Here is an 18,592-nt window from a genome sequence, read left to right as displayed (position 1 = left end):
TCCATGCAGGACAGGTAACATGACACAACACAATATCCCCAAGGTGGTTGACATTCATAATAATGTCCCTGGATCACCACAAAGGTTTAGCATGTTTCACCTAAGAAAGCAGGGATTTGTATAAAGCACTTTGAAAGGGGGGCCTGGGTGGCTCAGTTGGTTAAGCACCTGCCTTCAACTCAGGTCATGATCCCGGGGTCCTGGGATCAAGTCCCACATCTGGCACTTGTGCAGTGGAGAGTCTGCTTCTCCCTCTCCCTCTGCTGCTTCCCCTGTCTTGTGTTCTCTCCTCTCTTGCTCACTCTCTCTCTCTCTCTCTCAAATAAATAAATAATTTTTTAAAAAAATAAAGCACTTTAAAAAGCATTACATCAAATAATAATAATAATAATAATAATAATAATAAATTAATTATAGTCAGGTAAAACTTCAGCTATCTGGAAAACTCAGATAACCAAAATACTAAACCAGCCATGGTGGTCGAAGAAGTGACTGTGTGCAGATAGGTACAGTCTACAGTAATAAGGCTGGTGTGAGTTTGGCCAGTATCTGCAGAGAAGAGAAATAAACAGCAAAGCCATGATCTCATCTTCTGTTTACACTTCAGTTCCCAAAGTTAGTGATTAATTGTCCTTGTGCTTTGTTGCCAAGGCAAATTGTTTTTCTTTAAAACTCCCACTTATCTTAAATAAATAAATCATTAGTTTCAAAACAGAAGTGTCAAATGTCAAGATACTTCTGACATACTAAGCTAATGAACAAAACAATGAATGCATTAGAAGCTACTAGAGATAGGCAGAGCCTTTGAGAACTTTCCTTTAATGACTTTGAAAGGCAGCAGAATCATTCTAGCTAAGAGATTTTCTCATGCATCTTGGCTAAAATGTTAATCTAGAGGTTGCAAACACAAACACAACCTCTAAAGAACCCAGTTAGTGTAAATGATACAGCAGTAGGTAGACCAAGTATGCATAGTCAAATACATATACCAACCAGCTACCATATCGTGCTTCCCAAACCAAACTCACACAACGTCAGCTTATGCAACCAGTTCAGGATCTATACTTGGGTCCCTGAATTTACACAGGGCCCCCGGCTCTTCCAAAGTAGGGAATTCTTTCAGCAAATAGGTCATTTTTGCCTCTGAGTCTTAACACAAACACAACCATTTCAGAGAAGATTCCAGTCATTCCTGAATTATGAAGACCACCTATTAAATATAGTTCTATTTACACAATTTCCCTTTTCAGACATTTTCGTGTCTTTCCTTTACTCACAGAAGGAAGAGTCACACAGCGTTATTATGGTATTCAAGCTCAGTCATTTTTTTTTTAAGATTTATTTATCTGAGAGAGAGCATAAGCAGCTCAGTTATAGTCTCATTTCAACCTATCCTGCAATGTACTTCTCCTCTTATAATCTCCACAGACTCCCTGGCTTCTCATTGTTCTCAGAACAGCCCCAAATTTTAGTTCTTGACAACAAACGTTTGTTGGGTAACTGCTATGCGCCAGGTCTCCCTCCACCTCCACCTCCACGCACTGAAAATGCATCTGCAAAGAAAACAAAGTGTCTGCTCTCCTGCAGTTTCCATTCTGATGGGATCTTTCATCTCCTTCCGAAGTGCGTTCCCAGTGCTTGTGTTCCCGCTGAAGCCCTTGTCGCTCTGTGTAATAGCCCTGTGTGTGTGTTTCTGTCCGTCTAAACCCTGTCTCCCCATGCACAGCTCCCATGCTTTGCTCACTGGCAGGCACCCACTGAATGCTCAGTAATGACCTGCAGTTCGTCTCTCTTCTTTGGAAATGTGGTCAGTTTCTGTTGCATATAGAATCTATCCATGAGGTTATCTAACTCTTTCTGAATTCTAATATTGAGTTATTTTCAACAAATAAGCCATTCTACTGTCTATAGGAATGACAGATGTCAAGCTACTTCTGATGGACTTACACAAGTGAATGAAGCACCGACTAAACAGGCACATAGACTTAACCCATACTGTGTGATTCCTCAAGTCCCAGAATCCCGCATCCCCTTTCTCTGGGTTTCTCAGCCTGCCTGGTGTGCTCATGGGCAGGCTCTCCCTCTTTTCTCCTGGAGACCAGCAGAGAAGTAAATTTGGGAAGCTACTTATCTTGTTCCCTCTCTCTTTGACCCCAAAGGTAGAAACGGAAGAGCAGGTGCTGGCAACGTTCTGTGGCCGGGAGACTACAGACACAGAGCAGACCCCTGGCCAGGAAGTCGTGTTCTCCCCCGGCTCCTTCATGTCCATCACTTTCCGGTCAGATTTCTCCAATGAGGAGCGATTCACAGGCTTTGATGCCCACTACATGGCCGTGGGTAAGTTGGAGAAGTGGATGGCTCATCCCCAGGTCTCCCTTTCTCTCTAAAAACTAAAAGTACCATATGCTCTCTTCTTTACAAGGAACACATGCATACTCACCATGGAGATTCTGTCATTAATGTCTTACTGCATTTGCTCTATCACATATCTACCCAACTGTCTATCTTCTACCTATCCATCAATCCATCCTTTTTGGTGCATTTCAAAGTAAATTGCAGACAGCAGTACACTTTTTCCTAAATACTTTAGCATGCAAATCATTTTGGTGAAGAGCAATATCTATCTACAATTTTCTTTCTTTGAATGTAAAATTTGTATTCAATGAAATGTAGAAGCCTAAGCACACTTGTTGATTTTTGAGAAATTTATTTGTATGTGACCCAAACCCCTGATAAGATATTGAACTTTACCATTGACCCAGAAAAATTCCCTTACATTCCTTCCCAATCACACTCTGCTCCCATCTCTCTTAGAGGCAACAACTGTTCCAATTTTTTTCCACCATAGATTAGTGTTGCCTCTTCTGAAACTTCATATAAATGAGCATACACAAAATATATCCTGGAAATGAGGATTCTTTTACTCAGGGTAAAGTTTCTGAGGTTCAGTTATGTTGCAACACATTGATAATTCGTTCCTTTGCTGGTAGAGCAATTTTCCATTGCATGAATATTCTACAATCTGTTTATCCATTCTTCCACTGATGGACACCTGCGCGCTATCCATTCTTTTGGCTCTCATTACAGAGGCTCTCATTAAAGAGGTTTCCTGTACTAGCCTTTTTCTGGACATATGTTTTCACTTGTATTGTGCAAATATCTAGGAGTAGTATTACTGGGTCATAGGGAAGGACTATATATTAATTTTATAAGAAATTGCCAGACCTTTTCCAAAGGGTTTTTGTACCATTTTATATTCCTTCACCAATGTATCAGAGTTTGATGTTGTTGATTTTTCAATTCTTAAAATTTAAAATTCTGGCAGGGTATGTAGTGGTACCTCATTATGGTTTTGACTTATATTTCCCTGGTGACTAGTGATGTCAAGCATCTTTTCATGTGCCTTTTGGCCATTCCTGTCTCCGTTGCGGGATAATATACCATCAAATCCTTAAATCGGGTTGAGAACATACATTTTAATGTTTACATGTCCACTGCTGAGGGAAGTGACATAGAGAGAGAGGCACAGCATGGACTAGACGTGAAGAGTGAGCTCCGGAGCCAGCCTTCCTGGCTGTGAATGCTGACTCCACCACTTACCATCTCTGTGACTTGCAGTAAGTGCTTTAAAGGCCCCAAGTCTCTGTTTCATCACCTATGGAATGTGGATGGTAAGAGGGTAACAGTCCTGCTTGCTATTACCACAAGCATTAGAGGGTACCGGCACCACCAGGACTCAGCTTGCCTGGCCTTGAACCTGGCTCTCTGCCATCTTGGGTAAGTTGCCTTGTGCTGCTCTGAGTTGCAGTTTCCTCGTTTGTAAATGGAAGGAATGGCTGCTTCTGGGTTTTATGTGAAGCTACCACAGGGAGTGGCCCATACAACGTGCTCTGTAGGTGGTGGCTCTTATCTTCATTCTCACACACGGATTGATTGCCCTGCAGATGTGGACGAGTGCACTGAGCGGGAGGACGAGGAGCTGTCCTGTGACCACTATTGTCATAATTACATCGGCGGCTACTACTGCTCCTGCCGCTTTGGCTACCTCCTCCACACAGACAACAGGACCTGCCGAGGTGGGGCCTAGGGATCACACTACATATCATCATTTTGTGCCATGTTTTCCAATGAGATTAGGGGAGGCTCTGAGGAGGGACAGATATGGAGTAGGAACAATTAGAAATGAAGCCAGAGAGCTCTGCCTCAGATACCACATGGACGAAGATGCTTAAATGCCCACCAGCTGGGAAGTCTGGGTTCCCAAAGGACCACATTTGAGAAGCCCTAACCTCTAGGCCCTCTTTCTTCCTCAGCAGCAGGAATTTATGCTCTCCTACTGTAGGTAACAAGCCTAGGCAGGTTATGGGAAAACCTGGGTTTCTTGGTCCCCTTGCTCTGAGCCATGAGCTTGGCCTCACCCAGCAATTCCTTTTCCTCCTCACTCCCATGGCCTCCCAAGTTCCTCTGTGATCTAAAGAACCTCAGTCCAAAGGAAAGATGTGGGAAGAGAGAGGCAAAGAGAGACAGCAAGAAAATGCCCCATTCCTTCTCTCTTCATCTTCCTGTCTAGTCAACATGCCCACCTAGCTGTTGTGTCCAGGCAGGGCAGTGATGGAGAAATGGACAAATAGAAGGAAGGCTTCAGCCACTTTCCCTGAGGACCTCCCTGGCTAGTGGGATCATTGCCACAGAAGCAAATGGAGAAATGTAATCAATGCTGTAAAAGAAGTGTGTGCTCAGCAAAATCTTACCTGAGTCTACACTGCGTAGCGAGCAGACATGTCCCAGAGATGGTGACCCTTGGCAGAGAGGGAAGACAAAGGAAAAGGAGGGTGCTTCAGGCAGAGAGAAGAGCTTCTGCAAAAATTCAGAGTTCTGATAGAACTTGGCATCTTTGGGGCATTGACAGCAGATTAGTATGGATGGTTACAAGGTAAGGATCTGTGTTTTAGGAGGGTCTCATGGAAGTCAAGTAGGGGATCATTGGAGGAGAGCAAAGCTGGAAGCAAGACTTCCTTTCCTTCCTCCTTCAAAAACTTTCCTTGCTTCTGGGGAAAAACAAAACAAAACAAAACCCATGTGACTCATCATTATAAAGCAGGCACATACAGGAGGTTTCTTCAAGAAGGCTGTATTTTCTCTGCTTTTCATTCTGGAGGTGTTTACTGAGTATCTACTACATGCTAAGTACAGTGAGGGCTGAGAATGAGTAGAGCTTCTCAATCTTTGTTTTCAGTTTCTCCTCTGCCTCCAGGAACCTTTTTAAACATTATCTTCCTAATTTCCCCTAGCTGTGAAATCTTAATACCACAGATAATACTATATATGTGTTTTTGTACTCTGTCCATCTGTGTATTATGAATAAAAAGAGTAATCCCTCCAAAAAAACCCCAAACAATTTTAGCCCCATGGGGGCAATGTCACCCCCCCCCAGAGAGTGCTTGGGGTAGGAAATGAAAAGAGATGAGGATTCAAGAGGATTCAAGATTCTCTTCACCATGCTCTGCAGCTCAAAGCTATAGGACTTCAGGTTAACCATGCCCCCTCTCTGAGCCAGTTTTCTCACTTACAAACAAGCACAATAAATAGGAGCTTAGAAAGGATTGACATCCCAGATTTAAGATGGGTCAGCCCAAGGAGAAAGTTTTGGTGGCCAATAAAGGGCCTTTGCACAGCTAAGCCATAGCCAAGATCCCAGAACACTGGGTCCTTGGTTGCAGCTACAGTGGGGAACAAAGCAGAATCCCTGAGCTCAGGGAACTTACAGTTTAGTGGGGGCAAGAAAATCCACCAGCAAATATACTGCATAATGTCAGGTAGTAGTCAGCAGCAAGAGGAGAAACAGCAAGGTTAGATGCCAAAGAGTGAGGGTATGCGTGAGGGTCCTGTGTTGGATGAGGGATCAGGAAGACTTTGAACAGAGAATGGAGTTCTGGGCTAGGGGGAGAACAAGAAAAGGAGGTCCAGTTGATTCACCCTCACACTCTGTCTCAAAACCTTCCCATCTCAGACCTCTCCTTTCCCCTCACCAATACCAGAGAATCTGATGAGAAGGCTTTCACACTTACTGCCTTTGAGTCTTGACTCTGAAAATTACTAGGTGTGTGATCTTGGATGATTTAATTCTACCCATCAGTAAAATAGGGATAGTGATGGCTTCCCTGATTGCCTCTCAGGACCAGTGGGAAAAATATAGTAACAGATAAGAAAGGGGTTGCTGTGGCCTTGGTTTTGGTGTGCCACTTTGCTCTGGTATGTTCCTACAGTGGAGTGCAGTGACAACCTCTTTACCCAGAGGACTGGCGTGATCACCAGCCCTGACTTCCCCAACCCTTATCCTAAGAGCTCGGAATGCTTCTACACGATAGAGCTAGAGGAGGGTTTCATGGTCAGCCTGCAGTTTGAGGACATTTTCGACATTGAGGATCATCCTGAGGTGTCCTGCCCCTATGACTACATCAAGGTAAGCCTACAATGGACGCTTGCCCTGGGGATGATGGGAACTCTTGGCTGAATTGGGAAAATTGATATCCTTGGCCCTTTGTCTTCTCCCAGGAGAGGGGACCAAGCTGCTTGCTTCCCAAAAGGTCATTATTTAAATAGCATCTACCAGCTTAATCGGATCCAGCCTAGGATCCCTGATTGAATGCTAACTTCTTGGCCACCTGTAAAATCCCTTTTGCCAAGTTGTATGACATCATCATGAAGGAATACCAGAGGTGAAGGTCATGGGGACCATCTTAGAATTTTGCCTACCACACACAGTAGCCCAGGAGCTATGCTGTGAGCCTTGTCCAGGCACTTAATTTCATGGGGCTTCACTTTTTCCCCCATCCACAATAAGGGTGATAAGATAGAGATATCACCCAGGATTGTAGAAGTCACCAGATGAGGGCTTGGGAGTCCTGATTCTTAGAGAAGGAAAGAAAAAGAGTTAGAGACATAGGAAGGACCTGGGCCTGGGAGTCCTAAAATCCAGATCAGCTAATAGTGCCTACTTCCTTCTCTCCACTCCCCACTGACTGCATCCCAAGCCAAACCCCATCATCTCTGCTGCGAAGCTTCCAGCTGGTTTTCTTGCTTCCACCCTTGCCCTACATTGTCTGCTCTCCACGGCATCGAGCCTGAGCTTTATAAAAGCCAGATTAAATCAGGATTGTTCTTGGAAATAAATGTAAATTCCTCAACACCATGTGGTGCTTGCCTGCCTTTCCTACTTCATGCTATGGTACTCCCTCTGCTTCAGCCACTCTGGCTTCCTTTCTGTTCTTAATACTTGCTAGGCCCTTTCCCACCTTTGATCTTAACCTTTACATATGCTGTTTTCTCTGCCTGGAAAGTATCTTCCCCTCTTCCTTATGTCTTAAATCCAACCAAAGAAGCCATCTGTGACCACCTATTTGAAGTTTTATTACAAAAATAAGTAAAGTTTAATCTAATATATAAATAATGAATTAGGTTGCACAAATTTTACCACATAAATTATAAATATATAGGATATATTTATATTATACGTATATATCATCCTGATTATTTTTTATAATTTGTGCCACAGCATGTAATTATTTTGCTTGTCATTTATTGTTAGTCCCACTCGCCCATCCCTGCCATCCTTGACTAGACTGCAGATTCTGTGAGAGCAGAGGCCCTTTCTATCCTATGCCCCTGGACAGGGCTCTGTCCCTTTCTGAGCCTGGAATGTCCATCTCTGAGAAGAGGGTTATTAGCCTGCCTCATCCACTACCAAGGTTATTGTAATCTGTAAATGAGAAGGTGGAGATGTATCTGTTTGGTGAATGGTGATGCCCACTAAAAACACACTACGGGTTTATATGGAGGCTTCCAGAAAACCGGGCTGCAGTATAGAGATGGTCCCAGCAGCTGCGACCACTGCTCAGACGTAACCTTTTTCTCCATCTTGCCCCTCATAGATTAAAGCTGGTCCAAATGTTTTTGGGCCCTTCTGTGGAGAGAGAGCCCCAGAACCCATCAATACCCAGAGCCACAGCGTCCAGATCCTGTTCCGCAGCGACAACTCAGGCGAGAACCGGGGCTGGAGGCTCTCATACAGGGCGACAGGTAACACAGCCTCTCTCTCTGTGGATCATGCTTCGTCACTGTGCTCAGCCCTCATGGGGCAGTGGCTGAGAGATGAGGGATACAGGCTTGGGACTCCCCTGGGGTTATGGCAGGACCCCCAGCTCTGCTGCAGAGGAATGTGGAACCAGGCACATTCTCTCTCCTGACTCAGTTTCCCATCCATAAAATGGGGGCAAGAGAAACAATAATGGTGGGTTTAGACTAGACATAGCTTTCAAACTTACTACACTTCAGAATCACATAAGCAGATTTAAAAAAAAACAACAAACAAACAAAACCCTACCTTATTTCCTGAACTCTACTCTTTCACACTGATTCATTGGGCCTGGAGAGAACCCTCCCAGTTCAGCTCTCTCCAAGTCTGGGGCAGGGATTTGAGTGTGGGCCCATAGCTCGTAGTGTTTCATCATGGCAGTTTGACTCCTGTGGCCACAGACTGGTAGCACCCGCAGGCATCATTCCCCAGTACTCCAAGGCAGCCTGTCCTGGCCCAAACTCTGGTAGAGCCATTTGCCCCAGCAGTCTGCAGTAAGCCGGGGAAGAAGAGGGTGCTCGGTGTGGCTAATCCAGCTCATAGATCTGATATCCTCCTCTTGCCTGCATTATCACATTGGTGTCCAACTGTAGGGAGAGTTTGTCCAGGAAAAAATGTCAGGGGTAAACTCAGGCCTGGGAATCCTGTCCAATGTAGCCTTTGGAAGGGAGAGCTCAGAGGTATATGGTCACAGTCTCTCTAACACTTTGAAGAATGGTCTTGGGGAGAAAAAGCAATTAGAGGCATCCTGAGCAGCCCAAGAGGACAAATTCTGCCCTGTGAGAGCAAATTACAAGGCGATAGATTTTAGTTGAATAGAAAAATACTGTTCCTTTGATCAGAGGAATCTAGTAAGAAAGGTAAAGCTTTGGTAGGTACTGAGTTCCCTGTCACTGTAGGAATACAAAAGATGTTTGGTGTCTACTATGGAAGATGTTGTAAAGGCAGCCTCAGACAAGGGTCGCACTCAATGACACTTAATACCCTGCTCAACCCTGAGTCATGATGAAATCGTTTGGCCAACCACCTCATTTTACAGATGAGGAACTAGAGGTCCAAGTTGGAAAGTCACCTGCTCAAGCTTCCAGAATAACTCTTCAGGGCCTGGAAGGGGCAGGCCCATGACACCCAGTTCTGTGGGTTTCCCCTGCACCACAACGTGCACCCCAGGGGCTGGCCGCCTGTTGCAGACTTTTCCTTGTTTTCTCACCCACTGTCCTTTCATTGCTCTCACCAGGGAATGAGTGCCCAGAGCCAGAGCCTCCTGTTCACGGGAAAATCGAGCCCCTACAAACCACATATTCCTTCAAAGACCAGGTGCTCATCAGCTGTGACACAGGCTACAAAATGCTGAAGGTACAGGGTCCTGCTGGGGGAGGAAGAGCCACCAGGCCAGAGGAATGCTCCAGAGCCTCCCAAGGCCCATGGGCTTCCAGAGCTTGTCATGGTCCCACCGCAGGATTCCCTAACTTCCCCATAAACCTCCAACGTGTTCCAGAAGTTCCAGTCCTTTGAAAATCCAAAGTGTGCATCCCAGATTTTCACCTCTGGAAATGGCACAGAAGTCTTCTATCAGAGCTTGGACTGATTTGAGTATCAAAAACAAATCAAGATCCATTCATCCCTACAATCAGGACAGAAAACATTAACAAAGTTCATCAGTCAGGCCTACTGGGGGAGACCGGGACAGGAAGGAGAGATTTTAGAGGTGGCAGACAGATATTGCTCACTCTCCTAGGAATCACCTGGCTGATTTAAAAATAATATGAAATGACCTCACAGGCCCCTCACTTGAGATGAATTAAAGCAGAATCCCTAGGTAAGGGTCAGTGATTGGTTTTTTGTTATGTTACCCAGGTGAGACTGGTAATGAGCCAAGCTAGAGGAAGGTTCTCAAGGAATGGGTCTCCACGTAGGGTCCCTACCACAGCATCACATCACTTACTAGAAATGCAAGCCATGCTCTCCAAGCCAGACCCACTGAATCAGAAACTCTGGGGGTGGGGCACACTGGTCTGTGCAAAAGATAGTGATGTCTACTATGTTTGAGAGCCACGGCTCTAGAACAGGAGTCAGAGGTACAGTGTTCCCCTTTCAGACAGTTGTCCAAGCCCTTTCTTCCACACAGTCCTTGCCCCTCTCCAGAGTAGGAACGGGGACCATGAATTCAGCATCTCTCTATTTTCTATCGTCGACCTTGCCCTTGGAGGACCGTGGTTAGAAAATCTCGGTCAAGGACAACTGGCTTTGGAATTTGAGCTGATTATACTGGGAAACAACCTCCTTCTTGCCACATCTTCTTCATGTTTTTTCCTAGGATAATGTGGAGATGGATACGTTCCAGATCGAGTGTCTGAAGGATGGAACATGGAGTAACAGGATCCCAACCTGTAAAAGTAAGAAAACAGAATTGGTCTGTGATAAAGATAATGAGCTCCCCAACACTGGTGAGTTCTAACCAGAGACCACACAAAGGTGAAAACTTAACAGGTACTCTCGAAAAGGGTTGGGGGCAGGAATTCAGCAAACACATAAGGGCTAGACCAAAAGGCTATTGTTTCTCTGGGCAATAAGATACCAAGATTCTGAAGGAACCTTCTTGTTGGTCCCAGTTTACTTCCTAAATACTAATTTCACCTCTGCCTACAGACAGGTTGCCAAACTTGCTAAAGGAGTAGCTTGTCCCCAGGTTTGAAATGAGCTCTGGCAATTGCTAATTAAGGAAACTATTTCAGCACCAGTGCCCGGAGCTCAATGACCTTGCCAATCTCTGTGTGGCCATCAGCCATACCCATACCGAACTAAGGTTTCTGGAACAGCTCATGATTTAGGGCCTGTCAGGAAAGGCTGTGAGGTTAGTGCAGAGGGTCTGTGTAAAGTAGGGGACACAACTCTGTATTGGCTCTTGAGACCCAGAGTTCTTGCAGTGGCTTTGCTCCTCACCCACCTTGCAACCATGGACAAGATCCTTCACCTCAAATTAAAATAAAAAGTTGAACTAGCGTTAATACTCTAGAACATATTGGGGGCATTTCTCAAATACTGTTCACTTAGTGAGCATTGTAAAAATATACCAGCCATCACGCTGTCCCCTTATCCAGGTAGTTCTAGTTCAAGACTTGTAAAGACCACAGCTTTAGAAAACTCATTACAGCAGGACTAAGGAAGGGAGGTGTGGTTATGGGAAGGGAAGGAAGAGAAGGACAAAGGGGAGGATTGGCTTTAGGCCAGAGAGGGGAGAAGTCAAGGGTTAGGGTTGGTCCCACCCAGCCACAGCATATAAACTGTGGTGTCTTGTCCCTTCTTCTGAAAGGCTCAAATTCCCTAGGCAGGCAGATCCACTCATGCAGCCTCCGTGGGACACTGTCAGGGTGAACTCTCTTGAGGCAAATCCCAGGCAGAATGTTTGAGAATATTCTTGCTTTAAACATTTTTTTTTAACAAGATGATGTGGCTGGAGTCAGAGCACAATGTGGGAAAGGAGGGCATCTTATGGCTTCAACAATCATGTTCTGGGTGCCTCTAGAGAATTCAGATAGAAAAGACAAGGTTCAGAAACTGAGAAACTCAAATGCCAGGAGACACATCCCCTACCTCGTCCAACACGTGGCTCAAGTGTAGTGCTGTGACTGAGTTCTGTGGGAAGCACTGGGCAGGGCAAAGCAAGGGAGCATTCTGAAGGAGGAAGGAAAAGAGAATGTGGTGTGTAGAGGGTAGGGTAGTTTTAAAGTCAGGAAGTTCTAGATCAAAGCCAGACTCAACCAGCTGAGTGTCCCCAAGCCATGCACTCGGACTTTTGGCCTCAGTTTCCTGCATTCTTGATTATTCGAAGGACCAGTTGAGTTAATGTACATATCATACCTGTGGGACCAACCGGGAATAAATGAAAGCCCCATAAAAATGTCTTTCTTCCCTCCTCCCCACTCCACACCAAATAAACCTCCTCATTGGAAAGAGGCTTTTCTCTCATTCATGCTTTTGGAAGGCAGAAAACTTGAATAATAATTTTCCCCTAATAAAGCATGCACGCTTTTTAAATTGTAATGGAAGTTCTGGTAAGAGTAACACACTACTGTATTTGATGGTACCGTCTTATGTGACTTATGTTAGTATACTAAAGAATGCCTGTCATTTTGTACTAGAGAAAAGAATAATTTTTTTTTTTTCTCCTGAATATGACCTGGTCCTTCCAGGATAGCCTGGATTAGGATTCTTAGAATCCCCATTCAGACATTCCTGGCATCTCTGCTCATTCACCGAGCAGGTTCCTACTAAGCATCTCTCTGCCCCAGGCACGTGCTAGGTCCTAAGGGAGGCATAAGGATGAGCAAGACTGAGAAATTTCAAGCCCCGAAGGATTGTGGGGAAGGAGGTGGGGAACAGACAAGAAGTGTGCATGTGTAGTGAAGTCACTTGGGACAGGAAGTGGGAATTATGGGTGGTTGTCCGGACCCTGCCTCCAGCTTGCCATGGTGACCCAAGGCAAGTCCCACTCCACCCTTAATGTCATATGCCAGATGAAGGCTTGGGCCAGATGAATACAAAGCTCGTTCCAGGGGCAGAATGCTGTAATCCTTATGAGCCAGGACTTATGACTGTGCAAATTCTCAGAATGGTACAAATTCCACAATCCCAAACCCTCACCCACACCAGCTGTACCTCAACTGCATTCTTAATCAGCCTCGTGGAGCGATTTCTGTATTTCCTGCATGAACTGTTTCTGCTTTGCTTGCTAATTTTTCTCTTTCTCTTCTTTCTCTCTCTCTCTTCCTCTCTCTGCTTCCTTTGCCTGCACCTCCTGACCCTTCTTTGATCTTCACCCCGGTGGCAGAAACCGAAATGGATGAGGAGAACGAACTCGGGTCAGAGCAAGAGACAGAGTGAAGGACGGGACCCCACAGAGTGCAGACGTCCAGGAATGGACCACTCACGAGACCCTGGGGCCCCAGAGCTCCTGCACCCCTCCCCACCCCACCAACACTCCATTTCCAATTCCTGTGCGGATTAGTGTGGATGCTGAACAAGGCGACACAGTCAAGCAGTTGAAACTGCTGTGTAAAGAACAGTTTTCCCCCTGGAGGGCTCACCCGTCATTCAGTCAGTACACTGGAAAATAATGAAAGGACAAGGAGGATTCTTTGTTTTTTTAAGTGCCTCCAAGTGAACAGTACTCTTTTCAAAGGACAAATGACTTTGGTCCTAGAGATGCAAGATTTCATATACAACCAACATGGTCGTTGGCTGACCAGGTCAAAGTGGACCCTGGTTCCTAATCCACTCCACACTTGAAGCTGAAATGGGCCAGAAGGCCTGTGACTTGATGACTTTACTATTTTTACCTGTTGCTCCTTTCTAACAACCATGAGTAGGCGAAACTAACACTAAGTCCTAGAGCGTGGGTTTCCTAGGAATTCTAGACATAGCCTCATCCACGAAAGTTTCTATTCCATGTGGACCTAACACAGGCCCAAAAGTGCATTATCTGAAGTTCTGTCCTCTGGACTGGGGCTTACAGATCTCGCATTTCTGAAAACTTCCTGATTAAAAGTTTCAAAAGATAGGTATCACCCTCAAAAGCCGCAGTCCTCGGTCTCTGAGCCATGGGACATCACTGGTCACATGATAAAGGGCTCTGTGGTGGTGGCGGGAATCTCTGTTTCAGCCTGAACAAAACCAGAACAGATGCATCAGAGAAGCTGTGCTTTACGCTGGGACTGCTCAGTCTGTGTGCTGATTAAATGGGTTCTTGATGCAGGCAAAGCCCCGCAAGGGTGGACAAGGGCAGGTACCTAGACTGTGGTGTCAGCCTAGGGCAGGGATGGCCCTGAGAGCAGAGAGGAGGTGGGCAGCAGAGATGAGCATCGGCTCAATCTATATGTGTAAGCCCCCAAAGTGTGGCAGATATTGTACTCAGTGAGACAGAAGGAATCCTAATTGAGGCAGAAGATTTTATATGGGCCGCCATAATGGCAATGCCAAGTAAGATAAAATGCACCAGAGAGATGAACAGACGCCTCTGTAAGGGGAAACGAGGAGGCAGCCCTAACCAATTAGAAGACTAAGAAAAGACTTTCAAGAAGAAGCAGTGTTTGATCAAGGCCTCAAGGTGGCCAGAGCATGGACCCCAGGGGTTCCCGTGTAGGGAAAGTAGGTGAGAGAATAGCACAGCTAGGGGTCTGTGATGCTGAAATACAGGGGCACTGAGGGTGGAGACCAAGAGGCGCTGGGGTAGGGGCCATCCCCGAGGCAGGAGGGCCAGGGGGAGCCCATGGTGTGTCATTCTCCAGGAAGTCCCATATTGTGGCAGAGCACACTCAGGACAGTGGGTCAAGGAAGATGTGTCTGAAGGAAAATAAATGGCAGCCAGAGGTGACAGCAGAGACAGAGTGTGGACTGGTGCATCCCATCCCAGAGAATGATGAGAAAGGGAGGCCAAGGGAAGGGAAAAAGGAAGGGTCTTGTGATTCTGGGGTGTGGAAGTGGCCAGAGGGAGTGTTATAGAGAGGATGAGACCCTTCCTAAGGCAAAGAAGCAAGGCCAGCTGAGGAAGCGGGTTCTGGTTTAAAATCTTTGATTGGGCCAGGCTCAAGGCCCCGAGGAAAGGGAAGTCGTCTCTAGGTCCCAGAGAGACATGGCCATTCATCTGCCATGGTAGACTTGGGAATACAAGCATACCACCTCACTCACTACACCCAAGCTGAAGCAACCCTCTATCTTATACTGCATCTCACCTCTATCTCGCTATAGGGCCAGTGAAGTTACTTCTCTGAAGTGATAGGAAAGCAGGCCCTCTATTCAGGAAATCTCTCCACACCCTTGCCAGCCAAGTAACAGGCTCTCAGTAGTCTGACCAGCTAGCTGTGTCCAAGGCCAGCACTTCAACTGCTCCCTCTGGTAGGTCCAGAGAATGCTTTAGGCAAAATGAACTGCTAGAACAAAGTTAAGAGAGACAAGAGTAATACCAAGATCCAGGCACCACTCATTGGCATTTCCTAAAAAAAAAAGAAGAAAAGTCTGCTTTGAGACTCAGCAGGAAAATACATTTAAAACTGTGTTAGAGAGGCAGTAATATATATATATATATATATATATATATATATATATATATATAAAAATATATATATATATATAAAATTTAAAACCATAACATATATATATATATATATATATATATATATATATATATATATTACTGCCTCTCGTGATCCCAGTGCTGACCCTCACTCACACAGAGTGGAAGAGTGTCTCCACTTTTGGGTGATCAAAATGAAAGGGAACAATTTGTCCAAGGGGATTAGAGGTCAAGACAAAACATTAGCCAGTTCTCTTGGCTTTTGCCTTCCTTGTGGATAGGAGACACCTGCTTTTACTCTCAGCCTTCACCCCTCTCCGCCACAGTGGAGGCCTTTGGAGTCATCTCTGTTTTAGATCAGGTAACTCTTTGTTCAGTCAAAATGTTGAATTTAGAGTTCTAAACTTTAAAACTACAATTTCTGGGTAGCATCTTAAGGGAAAATTACCCTCTCTGTTTCCCAAGGAGGGGGGAAACTGGAAATTCTTTTTTTTTTGGAATGTTGTCCTCTGAAATTACCAGGAGGTTAATAGCTAATGTCCATCATTTCCCCATTAATATTGATTTTAAGCCATTTTAAGTACAACACAGATCCTTAAGAACTGTCAGTTGGTTTTCTTAAGAGAACACCGGGTTTAAAGTCAGGTCTAGTTTTCTGTTTGTCACACTCACTGTGTGACCTTAGGCCCGTGGAGTCTCCTCTCTGGGCTCATCTGCAAAGTCAAGATGGTACTCTGGATTGTCTGCCTTGGGGTCCCTCAGCAGCTACAAAGTTCTATGATTCTTCTGTGACTCTTCAACTCTGGCATAGCCTATTAGACCTGAAGATTTCCTTAGAAATGAGAACCACCCCCTAAAAGAAGGCTTTGAAGGGGCCCTGACAAATTGGGGCCTCAGCCTGTGACTTGGCTTCTGGGAGACTCATGCCAGGCTCTGGGCTGGGGATGCCCCTAAGACCACCTCTGAGGAGCAGGGTCCTACAGCCAGACCCAACATCCAGCCCCCAGCAGTTGGACAACATAAGCAGATGAAGGATGAAAACTGAGTTTACTCCAGAAACCCCCCTCCTGCCTTCTGTGACCAAGCAAGATGCCTACGGAGAGCCGGCAGGGTGGGGCCATGTACTCATGCAGGAGCTACTTTCTTTCTGTTTGATTTTGGGTTCTGTATGCCAAGCACCAATGCGAGCACGTTAACAGCTCTTACTCAGCACGTGGTCATCAGGAAGAACCAAAGCTGCTTCTGTTTATGTCAGCCAGAGATTTTTTCCCCCAAGCGGGAGTCTTCGTATTTGGGCAGGAGAGACTAAGAGGACTGCACAATAGAACTAAAAGTCAAGGAAAGAGCTATGTGGGAGAAAGTCTGGGCTCTGCTTAGATCCCAGAAGTCTTGCCCCTGCCCTTGAGTTGACACCAGGCCAGGTGAGTTGGCCACACGGTATTGCCACAGTGGATGGGAGAGACCCCCAAAAGCAGTGCCACCCATGGCTGCACAGGCCCTGCACCATTCTCATAGACTATAACATTGCTCTCCACACCTGTGTGCAGTGCACAACCTGCACGTCTATATAAGTCAGCCCCACAATATGACCTCAAGAAGAGCAAAGGCTAATTGAGGGGTGTCACTCTCTTCTCTCAGTTGCAGACTGTGGAGCCCCAGCAGAGCTGAAACATGGGCTGATCACCTTCTTCACCAGGAACAACCTTACCACATATAAATCTGAGATCCAGTACTCCTGCCAGCAGCCCTACTATCAGATGCTCCACAATATCACAGGTGAGCCCTCCATGCTAAACCAGCCCCCTCCCGCCTCTCACCATTGGGGTCTCAGGGCTGGACTGGGGGCTGCAGCACCAGACCACAGGCTGAAGTTTGGGGGGAATTGGGAGGAGAAACATTTGGGGGCATTTCTCACCTCTTTCTGCCACATGCTGGTGTCCCAGGGGTTAGGGCACAGGGCACCCCAGCACCCTCACATGCATACCCAGAGCCCCTGGCAAAGAAGGAACCCTTGGGGAGATGGCAAAGACCTGCAGTTCTGCCTCTGCCACAGACTGGTGCTAAGAAAATTCTTCCAATTTCTCTAAGCTTCCAAGTCCTCACTTTCCAAAAGGGGAACAGCAGTATAATTCACAGAGCTAATGTAAGACTCAGACAAGATGGTGGACACCAGTGTGGTTTCTTAAAGAGATTATTAAGTGGGGAAAGGAGGAAAGGCAAGTAAGCCACAGAGAACTGGGGGGGGGGGGGGGGCGGGAGGAGCTGGCAGGTGCCTTAGGGGGAGGAAGTGCCTGCTAGGGGGTGGGGCCAGGCCGGTGTGGGAGGGGTGTGGGGGGGTGGCCAACAGTCAGGCATCCCATTGTGCAGAGCTTCAGCCTCCCTGCTGAAGAGTGTGCTGTTTGTTTTTGAGGGCAATGGGGAGCCGTTGGTGATTCTGAGCAGAAGGGAAAGCATAGATTCCCATTTTAGAAAGATCCTTCAGGTTGCAGGGAGGACTGGCTTAAAGAGAATGGCTTCAGAGAGACCATTTGGAAGACTTACAATTGTCCATCATAGAAGAATTAAGAACCCAGATCTATTTTCCATGTACTACAAAGCAACCCTTTCTCCCTCTTCTCTTGCCTTTTTTCACTCTCCCAGGTATATATACCTGTTCTGCCCAAGGAGTCTGGATGAATGAAGTACTGGGGAGAAGCCAGCCCACATGCCTGCCAGGTACCTGAGTCTCAAGTCCTCTCTCTCCAGGTCTCCCATCCACAGTGCTCTGACTGTTAATGGAGTGGGGATGGGGACCATGATGCTTTGGTTTTTTGTTAAAAGATACCTCAGAGAGCCAAAGATAGAGAAGCCCAACCTCACACCTTTGCAAACCAACCAGCCTCTATATTCAGCCTGTGCTATTACAACAAAAGGCTTCCTGTCTCTTTTCTCTGTAGCTCTGCTCCCTTCCCACCAGGCTTTCCCTGCAAAGGTTTGTGTGTGCATCTCCTGTGCACCAGAGAAATCAGGGAAGTGGGCACCCTGTCCTCAAGCACTAACTGTGCTGTAGAGGAGATTAGCAACATAAGACAAATAATTATAGGACAGAGAAAGAAGTTCTTCCAAAGAGCAACCTGTTCAAGTCTTACTGACTGCTGTGACCTCATGGTTCACCTACTGACCCCACTTTAAAATGAAAAAAGAATTTCGTGGTAATAGAAAGTATCACCATGCATAGAGATTTGGGGGACATTTTGTAGGTATTTGCTTTAGCATTAAAAGTATGGGTGATTTGCATTGCAATCATAGTGCACACTTATATTCAAATCAACTTACTAGAAAATTATAGCCTCAAATGCACACTGTAGGGTGAAACAAATAATCCGCACCCAAAAAATAAACAAATA

The 18,592-nt window shown here is 45.9% G+C and overlaps 1 protein-coding gene across 9 annotated transcripts in view; it reads left to right on the top strand.

Annotated features, from left to right (window-relative positions):
- The window catches only part of MASP1 (MBL associated serine protease 1), a 65,485-nt gene that overhangs the window by 26,399 nt on the left and 20,494 nt on the right, over positions 1 to 18,592 (top strand). For 7 of the 9 annotated variants that reach the window (XM_080829766.1, XM_080829765.1, XM_080829767.1 and 4 more), the window contains 8 exons: positions 2,160 to 2,337; positions 3,945 to 4,076; positions 6,267 to 6,463; positions 7,932 to 8,079; positions 9,372 to 9,490; positions 10,452 to 10,530; positions 16,845 to 16,982; positions 17,847 to 17,921. In XM_080829766.1, coding sequence (XP_080685892.1) covers positions 2,160 to 2,337; positions 3,945 to 4,076; positions 6,267 to 6,463; positions 7,932 to 8,079; positions 9,372 to 9,490; positions 10,452 to 10,530; positions 16,845 to 16,982; positions 17,847 to 17,921 — 1,066 coding nt within the window. Of the gene's footprint in view, positions 1 to 2,159; positions 2,338 to 3,944; positions 4,077 to 6,266; positions 6,464 to 7,931; positions 8,080 to 9,371; positions 9,491 to 10,451; positions 10,531 to 12,965; positions 15,129 to 16,844; positions 16,983 to 17,846; positions 17,922 to 18,592 lie in introns of those variants that run through there. The other 2 variants (XM_080829771.1, XM_080829770.1) reach the window with 1 other exon arrangement.

The sequence above is a fragment of the Martes martes genome (genome assembly GCF_963455335.1).
Source record: "Martes martes genome assembly, chromosome: 1".
Lineage (NCBI taxonomy): Eukaryota > Metazoa > Chordata > Mammalia > Carnivora > Mustelidae > Martes > Martes martes.
This window is presented reverse-complemented; position numbering and strand designations above follow the sequence as displayed.